The 14,119-nt window shown below is 43.0% G+C and overlaps 1 protein-coding gene across 12 annotated transcripts in view; it reads right to left on the minus strand.

Annotated features, from left to right (window-relative positions):
• The window catches only part of dmd (dystrophin), a 1,663,772-nt gene that overhangs the window by 397,374 nt on the left and 1,252,279 nt on the right, over positions 1–14,119 (minus strand). For all 12 annotated transcript variants that reach the window (XM_033033201.1, XM_033033203.1, XM_033033205.1 and 9 more), the window contains one exon: positions 7,589–7,667. In XM_033033201.1, the coding sequence (XP_032889092.1) occupies positions 7,589–7,667 (79 nt within the window). The remainder of the gene's footprint in view (positions 1–7,588; positions 7,668–14,119) is intronic.

Below are 14,119 nucleotides of genomic sequence, written 5' to 3' on the forward strand. Positions count from 1 at the left end.
ATCTCAATCAAATCATATCCATAGCATGAACATTAAAACAATGCTTAGTCTCTCAGAGTGACTGTGATCGTTCACAGCCTGAATGCCGATTAAAAGTGGTAAAGGTGCTCTTTCTCCCACATGCACAAAGTTTGACATTCTTTCATACAAGGTCCCCAAATGTAATTATTCCAGATATCAGAAACTAGTGTCTCTCATCTGGGCGGCTCATGAAATGGGCAGCATAATGGTGCAGTGGTAGAGTTACTGCCTTACAGATCTAGAGACCCTGTTCGATCCTAACTATGGGTCCTGACTGTCCAGAATTTTGTACGTTCTCCCTGTGACTGCATGGGTTTTCTCCAGGTGCTCCGGTTTCCTCCCACATTCCAAAGATGTGGACTTTGGTAAAAAGTGTAAAGTTGTCCCTAGTGTGCAGGATAGTGCTAGTGCATGGGGTGATCGCTGGTCGGCGCGGACTAGATGGGCCGAACGGTTTTTCCCACGCTGTATCTCTAAAGTCAAAAAGGCGATAGAAAAAAGATACTACAACAATGGACTGAAAATCCAAAAAATCCTGCTGCAGTTAAACTGCACAATCACTTTCCTCACGTAACCTTGCATCCTATGTTTGTTACGGCACTGAAAGGGGCTATTCAGCCAACTAGCTATATGCCAGCTCCCAGGGAAATGATCCTATTTTTCCACAAGGATTTGCTATGTCGCTCTTCCAGGGAGATGCTAAATGCATTTTGTTGTCTCTGTACTGTACACTGACAATGACAATTAAAATTGAATCTGAATCTGAATCTGAATCTGAATCTATTTTTCCAATTCTCCCTCTGCTCTTCATTATCAACAGTTGGGAGCAAGGCACTGTCTCCCCATCATAAGGTCAAGAAACGAAACGTAATTCAACCAAGATGCTGTCTGGGTACGAGCATCAGCATTAAACATGATGAGGTTTATTGACCTCAATTAGTGGGGAATGGAATTCTTACCCACACACTGAATAAAGTTAAACACAATGTAACTCAACTTTTTTGTTAGAAAAGGGGATAGTTCACAGGTATTAACCCCAAAACAAATTTGAAAATCAATGCCAGTGTTGTTTTGCTACAGTGAAAATATTCACTGAGGATATCAAAACTGCAAAATATTGATTAGCAGCAATTAAGGTCAAACTGATCTACCAATTAAGTAGAGGGAAGCAAGTTCTAGTGACAAGACGTATACTAAATGGGCAAAAACTGAGAGTAGTGGCACACAAGAACGAGGGAGAAAAGGATAAATCAAACTGTAACAGGAAGGGGCCACAAATAAAAGTTAAGATGTTTGACAGAAAGTAAACCTGGAGTAAGCAAAAAGTTGAACAAATCAGAGCCTAAGGCTCTTCATCTGAATGCATGTAGCATTTGTAACAAGTTAGATTAATGTGCAGCACCATTAATAATATACTGTACATTATTAATGCATGCTAAAGTGTTGAAAAGACATTTGGACAGAAGCATGGATAGGAACGTTTCAGAGGGATATGGGCCAAATGAGTCTAGCTTAGATGGTCAGCCCTTTTATCAACTATACTGTAGCTCTGCTTTCAATACAATTTTCCCAACCATTTTCATAACCCTCCTCTGTAACTGGATCCTTGACTTCCTGGTCAACTGACCAATCGATGAGGATATGTGACAAATCATCGTCTACAGTAATTCTCAACACAGGTGTCCCATAAGGATGCAATCTCAGCCCCCTGCTATGTTTCATACACACACACACACAACTGTGCAGCCAAATACCTGTCCAACTCTATCTACAAGTTCGCAGCCGACACCACCAGAGTCGGTCGGATATCAAACAACGATGAGACAGAGTACAGGAAAGAGATTGAGAACCTTGTAACTTGGTGCTAAGTCAACAAGCTCTCCCTCAGTGTCAGCAAGACAAAAGAGCTTGTGAATTATATCCGGAAGTGAAGCAGTCCACACACCTCAGAAAACATTGAAGCCATCGAAGTAAAGATGATCGAATGCTTCAGGTTCCTAGGAATAAATATCACCAGCAATTTGTCCCAGACCAGCCACATCAATGTTATGGCCAGGCAAGCACACCAACACCTCTATTTCCTTGGAAGGTTTAGGAGGGTCGGCATGTCCCCAACAACCCTCACCAACTACTAGAGATGCGCCATAGAGAACATTTTATCAGGATGCATCACAGAATGGTTTGGGAACTCCTCCATCCATGACCACAAGAAGTTGTGGTCACAGCCCACACCATCAAGCAAGCCAAACCTTCCTTCCATGGACTCCATCTATACTTTACACTGCCTCTGCAAGTCCGCCAGCATAATCAAGGACCAGTCTCACCTCAGTCACTCCCTCCTCTCCCATCAGGCAAGCGTTGCACTTTGAAAACGCATACCTCCAGATCCAGGGACAGCTTCCCAGCTTTTATCAGGCAATTGAATGGTTCTCTCATCAGCTAGAGTGTGGTTCTGCCCTTCCATCTGTTTCATTGGAGACCTTTGAACTATCTTTAATCAGACTTTATCTTGCACTAAATGTTGTACCCCTTATCTGTGTACTGTGGATGGCTTGATTGTAATCACCTATAGTCGTTGAATGATAGCACGCAAATAACAGCTTTTCACTGTACCAGAAAACACGTGACAATTATAATAAACTAAATTAAACTAAACTAATTATTCACTAGTTAGGCTGAAGAGCCTGTTTCGGTGCTGTGTGAGTCTGTGATCTAACAACTATTACAGAGATACAGTTTGAGGCCAACTAGGATGGGAGACTCAGTATTTCAGGTACTCAGCAATCCAAAAGAATAGGCAAAAAGGGAAAGGAGGTGGGGTTACTTTATTAACCAAGAAAGATATCAGCGCGGTGCTGAGTGAGTGCACTGTGACGTGGAATTTGGTTTGAGTGGTAATCATGAAAAGCAAGAGAAAGAAAACAAGGTGGGAGTGGTCGTTAGGTCCCGAATAAATTGCTTCTTGAGAAGGAAAAGCATGAATGGGAAAATATCAAAGACATGGAAGAGGGGAAATGTAATTACCTTATTGATTGGACTGTTCAAATTGGCAAGGAAGCCATGAAAGAGAAATGTGTGGAGTGCATGCATGATTGTTTCTTCCAACATATTTTTACAGACCCATCAGGGAACAAGCTAGATGAGATTTGATCATGTGTAATGAGTAATAATGAATGAACCTTGCAGTGGTTACCGACTCCAAAGGGAGTGGTGACCACAAGATAATAGAATCCTGGATATAATCCTGGGGCAGCACGGTGGCATAGCGGTAGAGCTGCTGCCTTACAGCGCCAGAGACTCTGGTTCGATCCTAGCTATGGCTGCTGTCTGTACAGAGTTTGTATGTTCTCTCTGTGACCTGTGACCTCTGTGACCCTCTGTGACCTTCACCGAGATCTTCAGTTTCCTCCCACATTCCAAAGACGTACAGGTTTGTACGTTAATTGGCTTTGGTATAAATATAAAATTGTTCCAAATGTGTGTCATGGATAGTGTTAGTGTGCGGGGATCACTGGTCGGTGCAGACTCGGTGGGCTGAAGGGCATGTTTCCATGCAGTACCTCTAAACTAAACTAAACTAAATTAATTGGATGGTAAACACCAAGGGTCCATCATTGAAGTCCTCAACTTAAATAAAGTCAAACAAAATGGTTTGAAAGGAGAGTTGTCTGGTGTTGGATGGGTAAATAGGTTAACGGATAGGTCCGTGGATGAGATTTAAACTGCTACCTCATAATGTTCATCATCAGAAACGTATCCCGATTAAAAATGGAGACCCCAGGAGAACGATGCTCCAACTGTGGTTCACAAAAGGGATGAAGGAAGTTATTATATCAAAGGAGAGAGCATCCAAAGTGGCAAGGGCTAGTGGTAGACCAGCTAACTGGAAATTGAAACTGGAAAACAACTTAACATGGAGGGCAAAAAGTGAGTACGAGAGAAAACTGGTGAGTAAAATTAAATAAAACAGCAATGATTTCTATGGATGTGCAAAAAGGAAGAGGATAGTGAAGGGGAATAGTGGGATACCTAGGCAGTGAGATTGGGGAAATAATCAAGGAAACGAGGATCTGACAGGTAGGTTAAATTAATAGCTTAATTGTTCTTCAAGGTAGAAGATAGAAAAGTACAGCACAGGAGCATGTCCTTGTCCACAAAGTCTGTGGTGATCATGATGCCAAGATGAAATATTCTCTTCAGCTTGCACGTGATCCATAGCCCACCATTCCTTGCATATTTGTGTGCCTATGTAACAGGCTCCTAAATGCCACTATCATATCTGCTGTAGTGAACATTGCAAATCTGTTGTTCCCAAAGTGGCCTCCTGTACATCGACACGACCAAGCGTAGACATGGCGATCGTGTGGCCGAATCCGTCTGACAAGATAGCCTGGTTACTTTGTAACTCCCCTTCCTATTCCCACATTGACCTTTCTGTCCGTGCTTCCCCTATTGACAGAGTCAGGTCACATGCAAAGTGGAGGGACATCACCTCATATTCTGCTTGGGTAGCTTACAACCCACTACATTAAATCGGACATTAAGGCACTAAATGTTGTACCCTTTATCTGTGCACTGTGAATGGCTTGATTGCAATCATCTATAGTTTTGTATGAAGACAACAGTATGAACATTGATTTCTCCAATTTTATGTAACCTCTATTTATCCCATTGCTACCCCTCCCCTTTTCCCCCTCACCCACACACCCCTCTCTTACCCCTCCCCCCCCACCTGGACATGCACCTATTTCTCCCCTCCCCCTCTACTTACATTCCTTCCTCTGGCCTCACAATTCACAACTCTTCAATCCTTTTGCCTTCTATATTGTTATTTCATCTCAGGCCTTAGCCCAACCATTTACCAATCAAAACCCTCTTTTGCCTGTGTTTGCCTAACACTTTGTTCTGCCCCGCCTCTTCCAGCTTTCTTTCCCCAACCCTATAATCAGTCTGAAGAAGGGTCGCGACCCACAGCGTCACCGATCCATGTTCTCTGGGGATGCTGCCTGACCTGCTAAGCTACACCAGCACTTTGTGTTTTGTTTTCTAAACCAAGATCTGCAGTTCCCAGTTTCAGAATATTCCATCAATATCTTTGTGCTCGCTTCAAACTGTATAAAGGCATAATTACCACCACAAGTGAAAATGTATTGGATATGTTGATCATGTGAAAGGCAGGCTGGTTACCAGGACTTGTCAGCCAGCACCAGAGGGTGCAAAATGTAAAAAATTATGGTATCATTTATGACCACCATTTTTTGTTATTTTTAGGGTGTTTTAAAAGTATGTGTTAATGTTCTCTGGTTTGTTTTATGTGGGGAGGTGGGGGAGGGGGTTGGGGAAACTTTTTTTCAATCTCTTACCTTGCCAGAATTGCGATTGTTTTCCGGATCGTATCTCCGGTCGCTCTGCAGCCTAACATCATGGAGCTGGCGGCCTTGCTCGGGACTGACGTTGAGCCCCACTTCGGGGCCATGGACTTACCATCGGAGCTGATCCCTTGCCTGGGATCGACGCTCCAACCACGGCCTGCGGATTTCACCATCGAGGAGCTCGCAGTCCCGGGTAGAGACCGATGTCTGGAAGCTCCAAACAGCGCAAAAGGTTTTGACCAGCCCCGACCCGGGGTGCGATCGCCCGGCGCGGGGGAGCTGAGATTACCCCCCTATGCAGGAGCTTGATCTCCCCGACGTGGAGGGTCCGACCGCCGGCTACAGGAGCCAAGATTGCCCCGTCAACGGAAGGCTCAAGGCCCCCGACCGTGGGAGAACAAAGAAAGGAAGAGATTGAACATTTTGTGGAGGAGTGACTGTGGTGGATGTTTATGTTAAAATGTATTTTATGTGTTTTGTTTCTTTTTATTAGTATGACTGTATGGCAAATGTAATTCCTCGTATGTTGCAAAACATACTTGGCTAATAAAGTATGATTATGATTATTGTTAGAAGGAAAAATGGCCTCCAAATTGAACAGAGCGAGTTTGAATAAACACGTATTTTTCAGGCTAGAAGGATATAATTAGTGCAGTGCCACTGGTTTGGTTCTTGGCTCTCAATGATTTATGACTATTAATACTGACACAGAGGTGGGGGTGGAATGTAACATCTCCACATTTGCCAATGACATGAAATGGATAGGCATGTTGGGATGAGGACATTTGGACTATGCAACAGGATACAGATAGGTTGAGTAAGTGGACAAAAGCATGGAAAATTGAGTTTCTTGTAGGAGAATATAAGGTTATGCACTCCAGTAAGATTGCTATGAGGAGCATTATGTTATAGTTAAGCTGGGAAAATAATTCAGATCCTTCATGCACAGGAAATCTAACTGCCAGCCAAATTTACCAAACACATAGATACAGGGAGATCACTTTAATTCAAATTACGTAAAGGTTACGTCAATGTAACAATAATAAAGCAAGTTTATACGTTCTTCCAAGATAGGCAACAGGTGAAGTTACTGGATACAATGGAAGAATGCCCTGTATTTATGTGCAGTTACATAGGTCCAATGAATAACTGTCCGGTGTTCTGTTCCATCCCCCTCGAATCCAAGGAGCCCTAAATTCAAGATTATCCAGCGGTTTCATACTCACACGGCACACAAAAATGCACGCAAACTGCCTGGAATGTTTTACATCATTAAAGCAATCGTAAAAATGCTTTTTTACAGCAGACACGTTGAAAAAAAGGGTCCATATATAGAATCCTGACCCAGATAAAATGCTGATTTTAGTCTAGTTTAGTTTAGTGATACAGCACGGAAAAAGGCCCTTCGGCCCACCGAGTCCACACCGACTAGCAATCCCCGCCTATTAACACTCTCCTACACTAGGGACAATTTTTTAAATTTATACCAAGGGTAATTAACCCACAAATCTGTAAGTGTTTGGAGTGCGGGAGGAAACCGATGTTCTCGGAGAAAACCCACGCAGGTCATGGGGAGAACGTACAAACTCCCTGCAGACAAGCACCCAGAGTCAGGATTGAACCTGGGTCCCTGGTGCTGCAAGCGCTGTAAGGCAGCAACTCCACCGCTGCGCCACCGTGCCGCCCATGCTGCTGATGAGATTCAATTCTGAATAATCCCTTGCAATAAAAATCCACTCTTACCAAGATCTTAAATCACATTTAAAATGAATACACAGGTTTTCCAGTCACCCCAGCATGAATTTTTAAGAGGTCCATTTGCCCAAGGACAAAAAAAACCAACGAGAATTGTTCACTAGTCAAATTAAGAAAACACTTTATAGGATAAATGAAGGCGGACTCGTAATAAATCATAAATTACTATTGATTAGTGATTTGCCACAAGCCATGAATGGGTTCATATTGCAATTTGGATTTGGGTTGAAGAATTGATAGACCGAAATTATGTATGATTCTCCACTCAACTCAACATTAGAGCAACATTGCTAATAAATCTGTGATGACTGATGCTTAACAGGGATTCATATTCAGAACGTATATATTATTCAATTGCTAGTACATTAGCAAGAACAACAGGATCATCCAATGATTAATGTATACCATTCCAAAACCAAATAAAAAGTCAATTCACTTACCAGGTTGATGCCTTTGTTTCAATTCGAACAATAATTTGTTGATTGTCTTCCAGTCAAAATTTAGGTTGTCAATTTTTCCCTAAAATAAATTAAAAGCACAAAGCTGAATGAACTGGTATTATAATGCAAGGATTGTAATGCTTCCTCACCTGCAAACTATAATTTGCAAATTATAAGCAGCAGTTACTTTTCCCTGAAATGAAAATTAAATAGTAGCATTGCAAATGATTAGTTTCAGAGAACCTTTAATTCAATAATTCCAGGTTTGCCGATATTGTATTCTATGGGAGTAAATTTTCACTTTCATCCATTTTGCCTGTAAACACAACGTGCTGCCCATATCACACAAAGACCAACACAAATGGTGGTCAACCCAGCCATCGTTTGATGAGATGGCAAGTGGCACACAATTATTGACCTGTCCAGAATAATTACTTCAGGAAGCAATCTGCTTCTAAATACTGAATAGCAAAAACATTAGTATTAATACCAGATTCATGCAAATGTATTGCATACCATTATAAACTTTCTCAAGGCCTTGTCTTTGGATTACTCCAGCGATTCATTGGCATAAGATAAATACTCAAAATACCATTAATTTGTTTTTTTCTCATTCCAGATATATTATATAAAGCATTTTATTTATTCCACTCCTTTCCCTTTTATTTTATCTTTTCATTCTCTCATAGTCTTCAAATTCTGACATGGAAATGGACATGAGGTGAAAAACTAAATCAAGGTTGGAGCTTCTCTCCTGCATTCGAAAAAAATCAGAGCGTAAATCTTGCTGCTGTTTTGACAACTTCTCTTCCCGAATTTAAATGCACAGATATGAACATCTTCAAGATGAGTTCTAAAAATATATCAATTGGCAAAGTGACAGCAACTGTCATTAGATATGCTGTTCCTTATAAATGGCGGTGAAGAGGGAAGACGACAGCTAAACGATCTTGAACACAAAGGAAAAAACAATGACTGAAAACTAAAAGCACATTCTTTTATTGTGCAAATACTCAAGAATTATTCCGAAGGTAACCTTGGTAATCTGTCGCAATTACATTGATTGTTCCAGCTGATAATGAAGCAAAGGCCAAGCTGAGGCCTCATCTGCAGGCAGACCGCTTCAGCAAAGCATTTGATGCTCTGTGAGTTGTTTTATAGCTTTGAGTAGAGGCATTTGAAATGAATCCATGAAATGTTCATTTTAGAAAATTAATTGAAATCTCTTTCCTGAAGGAAGTAACAGTTGGTGTTGCCTGATGCAGCTGTTCCGAGAGCAATGTGAAACATCTCCACAGGAAAATGGCATCAAACACCTGCTTCCAATTGGTTGGAGGTGACAGCATGATTAATCCACCTAATAACAGGCTGATGTAGTGTTGACGTGGTGAGAGGAAAGTGATGTTCAGGAAGAAGACACTGCATTAACGAGGTCTCACATTTGGTTCGCTGAGATAGAGAAAGCAATGCAAATTCAAGAATTGCTTCACGCTCTTGACTTGAATATAAGCCTTACCTTTGCAGTTATGGAAGTGAATATCCCCAAACATTGCTCTGTTTGGAATACTTAACAGGCAAGTACATGTTGAAAATACATGGTGGAAGATCATGGTCCCAATATCAGGCCACGGTCTTAGATACAGAAGAGTCCTCACCCCAAGAAAAGAGGGAATCATAATTTACATGGCAAGTTTCATGTCGCCAGAAGATGGGCGGCATGGTGGTGCAGCCAGGAGAGCCACTGCCTCACAATGGCAGAGATCTGGGTTGGATCCTGACCTCATGTGTTGTCTGTGTGAAGTTTGCATGTTCTCTGCATGACCTTCATCCGAGTACTCCGCTTACCTCACCCATCCCAAAACGTGCATGTTTATAGGTTAATTGGCCTCTGGAATTTGCAAGGAGTGGATGCAAAAGTGGGCTCAAATAGAACTAGTGTGAAGGGCTGATCGATGGTCGGTGTGGACTCAGTGGGCTGAAGGGCCTGTTTTCACACTGTATCTTTCAATCAATCATTCTCTCAATGTGCTCCACTTGCCAATAAGCATCTTTGAAGCACAATCACTATCGCAACACAAAGGCATAATGCAAATAACATACAATCATTGTTTCGAAGCAGCATTAGTGTAAATAATGAGAGAAAGTAAATGCTGGTAGAGGCATAAATGATGTCCGTGTTGGTGGAATGCAGCAAAGCAAACGACTTGATCATTCTCAAGTAAAATATTCCAACACTGTGAACTTTCATAATATTTTTATAAAGGTTGAGCAAATGAAACATTCTCCATTATCAACTGAAGGCACCGTGTTTGTTATGAGTGTCAATTAGTGTTATTGAAAGTGAGAAAAGTCGATCAGATCATCGTCAAATTTTAGTTATATTTGAAGTGGGTTAAGAGTGACAGATGGTCTTGAGTCATCACCCTGCTCAATGTAAAAATGTGCTTCCTTTGTTAATGACTCCATATTGTCACAAAGTGTGTGTAGCCGTTATTTAGCGCTGTGCGTAAAGAAGCATGCAACAGTTTCCTTACTTTATCAGTCGCTTATTCTTATACTGATTAATTCAACCTCTTATTCATCAATACACTGTTATTTGCTCATTGGAATGAAGAATTCTTACATCAACAGATCATAATTAATTGCTTCTTCAAAACGCTCAGCTGATTATGAATTTAAAAGTGCATTAAATATATCCTGTATAATGTTGTTTTCAAAATTAGCGAATTAATTTATGTAGATGAAATGTTCTGACTGTGCTAATAACAGCCGCACATACGGGTTTAATACTGTATCAGGTAATTTATTGAGCTGCTGCTTGAGGGAGATGGTTGTGGCTGCTGCATTTTATACATTACAACAGTGAATACATTTCATTCTGAACTATGGCTGAGTTCTCAGATCATGAAAATCACACAAAAAAAATCAAGCTTTCCTTTACATATTCAGACTTGTCTCACCCCAGCCATTCCTTCTTCTTTCCGCTCATGGCATGCAGAAAATACAGAACCTTGAAAGTGTGCACCACCAGACTCAGGAACAGCTTCTTCCTCTCCGAGGCCCTCACTCATGTCTCCTCAGTACCCCGTACCTCCGCCCTTGCTCCCCCTCCCCCAAGTCGCTGCAGGGACAGAGTCCCCCGAGTCCTTACCTTTCACCCCATCAACCATCGCATACTACTCTGACATTTTCACCACCTCCAACGTGATCCCAACACTAGTCACATCTTGGCTCCACCTCTTTCTGAACATCTTCACTCAGTCCTCCTGCACCTTTCTGATCTCCCGGTTGCCAAACACTTTAATTCCCCTTCCCATTCCCACAATGACCTTTCTGTCCTGGGCTTCCACCTCTGTCAGAGTGAGGCCAAACGCAAATTTTTAGGAACAGCACCTCATATTTTGCTTGGGCAGCTTACAACCCAATGGTATGAATATTGATTTCTCTAACCAAGTAACCATTACAACCCTCCCTCTCTCCGTCTCTCCCTCACCCAAATAATTGTACAACTTTCAAAGTCGGCTTGTTGACTCTCATTGTGTGTAACTCGTTCTCACCTCGCCTACAGCTAACTATGATCTGTCTCCTTTATCATAGTTACTCTTTTTGCATATCTCTTATTCATTTGTTCTATATCTCTCTCCATATCACCATCTATATCTCTTGTTTCATTTCCCCTGACAGTTAGTCTGAGGAAGATTCTCGACCTGAAACGTTACCTATTCCTTTTTTCCAGAGATGCTGTCTGACCCGCTAAGTTACTCCAGCATTTTGTGTCAATCTTCCTCTCTGGTATCAGGCATCTGAGGACCCTGCCATATTCTCCCGTACTATCAGATTCATCTCTCCCTCATTGCAGACATTGGGTTATGTCTATGGAACAGGTGTGCTGCAATGCTGAGAACTATATTCGGCACTCTGCATCTTATATTTTGCTCCACCTATTGTATTCATGTTTGATTTGATTTTATATCTGTACAGTATTATCCAATTTTATTGAATAGCATGCAAAACAAAGTTCACATGTGACAAAACCTAAACTTTCTTGCAATGGTGAAATCCTCTTGCAGACTTCACAAGCATAATATAAACAGAGCATTGTAAATCTGTATTTATCTTGGACATTGATTGGACTTTTACAGCCATTCTACATCTGCTATTTGCCCGAGGGAATACTTTGCATATATCCTTTGATCTTCAAAGGTTGGGAAATCCATTCATCTAGTCAATTGTGGCCAGCAATCACGCAAACATACAGTTCTTCTCTACTCCAGCAGAACTTATTCCATGGAGCATTTGATAATCCTCAAACGAGAGCTGACCCTGATTCTTCATAAGTTCATAAGTGATAGGAGCTGAATTAGGCCATTCAGCCCATCAAGTCTATTCCACCATTTAATCATAGCTGATCCATCAACCCCATTCTCTTGTCCTCCCCATAACCCCTGACACCCATGCTAATCAAGAATCTATCTATCTCTGCCTTAAAAATATCCATTGACTCGGCCTCCACAGCTTTCTGTGGCAATGAATTCCACAGATTCACCACCCTTTGACTAAATACATTTCTCCTCATCTCCTTTCTAAAGGTACGTTCTTTTATTCTGAGGCTATGGCCGCTGGTCCTAGACTCTCCCACTAGTGGAAACATCCTTTCCACATCCACTCTATCCAGGCCTTTCACTATTTGGTAAGTTTCAATGAGATTTCCCCCTCCCCCCACATCCCCCCACATCCTTCGAAATTCTAGCAAGTACAGGCCCAGTGCCTTCAGACACTCTTGTTTAGACAAAGCATACAAGTGTGTGCTAAAGAAACCAAGGAAAGGTCATGTGGCATAGAGTCAAGGGAAATGGTGATTTAACATGGCAGTGATTGGGAATGTGTTGCCTCCAGACATAGAATTGCAATGAGAGAGAATAACATTGACAAAGGGGTCGCCCACTGAGAAATAAATAGCCTACAAGGCATTCTTAGAGAGAGAGGAGACACAAAAAAGTGCAGACGCTGGAATATGCAGCAAAAAGATTGGTGGATCTGGCTGGAGGAATTCAGCGGAACAAGCAACGAGGAAAGCTGCAGGCCCAGATGGCATCTCGGGGCGAGTACTTAAGTCTTGTGCTACGCAGCTAGCTCCAGTGCTCACTACAATATTCAACCTCACCCTGGCCAAGTCCGTGGCCCCTGCCTGCTTCAAAAGATCCATCATTGTACCCAGTGGCGGACTGGGTCTAAAAATATTGGTTGCCAGGAGACAAAGGGGGCCCACTTCATCAGGAGCCCACTTGATATAGGTGGTCCACTTCATCAGGGGCCCACTTGCCATCGGGCAAGCTGACACCCTGGCCAGTCTGCCACTGATTGTACCTGTACCTAAAAATGCCTCCCCAGTCTGCCTGAATGACTACCGTCCGGTGGCCCTCACCTCGGTGGTCATGAAAAGCTTTGAGAGGCTGGTCAAGAACCATATCTGCGCCTTCCTCCCCCGCAACATGGACCCGCTACAGTTCACATAACCGTCTGAACAGATCCACGGACGATGCGGTCTCCCAGGTTCTGCACACCGCTCTCTCTCACCTTGACAGCCAGAAGGGGGGGTTATGTGAGGATGCTGTTCATAGACTTCAGTTCAGCCTTCAACACGATAGTCCCCACCAGACTTGCTGAGAATCTGCTGGAATTGGGGCTCAACACCCCCCTGCGTGCCTGGGTCCTGGACTTTCTCACCGCCAGACCCCAGGCAGTCAAGATGGGAGGAAATACATCGAAGTCCCTCACCCTGAGCACAGGATCCCCCCAGGGGTGCGTCCTCAGCCCCCTACTGTACTCCCTGTACACACATGACTGTGTGGCTGGTGGGCCTGATCTCCGGTAACGATGAGAAGGCCTACCAGGCGGAGGTGGCTGATCTAGCACTCTGGTGTCAGGACAACAGCCTCCTCTTGAATATCAAGAAAACTAAGGAGCTGATCGTGGACTTTAGGAGGGCACATCATCCGAGGACGTGCACACCATTGAAGATAAATGGGGATACTGTGGATAGGGTGAGGTGCTTTAAATACCTGGGAGTCCACATCTCAGAGGATCTAACATGGACATCACACGTTGCAGCACTGGTGAGTAAGGCAAGGCAGCGCCTTTACCACCTCAGGCAATTGAGGAAATTCAGAGTGTCTCTGAGGATCCTCCAGTGCTTCTGCTCAGTGGCTGTGGAAAGCATCTTGTCCGGAAACATCACGATTTGGTTTGGGAACTGCTCTGCCCAGGACAAGAAGGCCCTGCAGAGAGTAGTGCGTTCAGCCGAACGCACTATGGGAACTTCACTCGCCCCCCTGCCGGAACTATACATCAGAAGGTGCAACTCCAGAGCCAACAAGATCATTGGAGACCCCTTCCACCCCAGCACCGGACTGTTCCAGCTGCTACGGTCAGGCAAACGCCTCCGTTGCCATGCTGTGAGAACGGAGAGGATGAGAAGGAGTTTCTTCCCAGAGGCCATTAGGACTGTAAACTTGACTAACTTTACTGTAC

The sequence above is a fragment of the Amblyraja radiata genome, chromosome 14 (assembly GCF_010909765.2).
Source record: "Amblyraja radiata isolate CabotCenter1 chromosome 14, sAmbRad1.1.pri, whole genome shotgun sequence".
NCBI lineage: Eukaryota > Metazoa > Chordata > Chondrichthyes > Rajiformes > Rajidae > Amblyraja > Amblyraja radiata.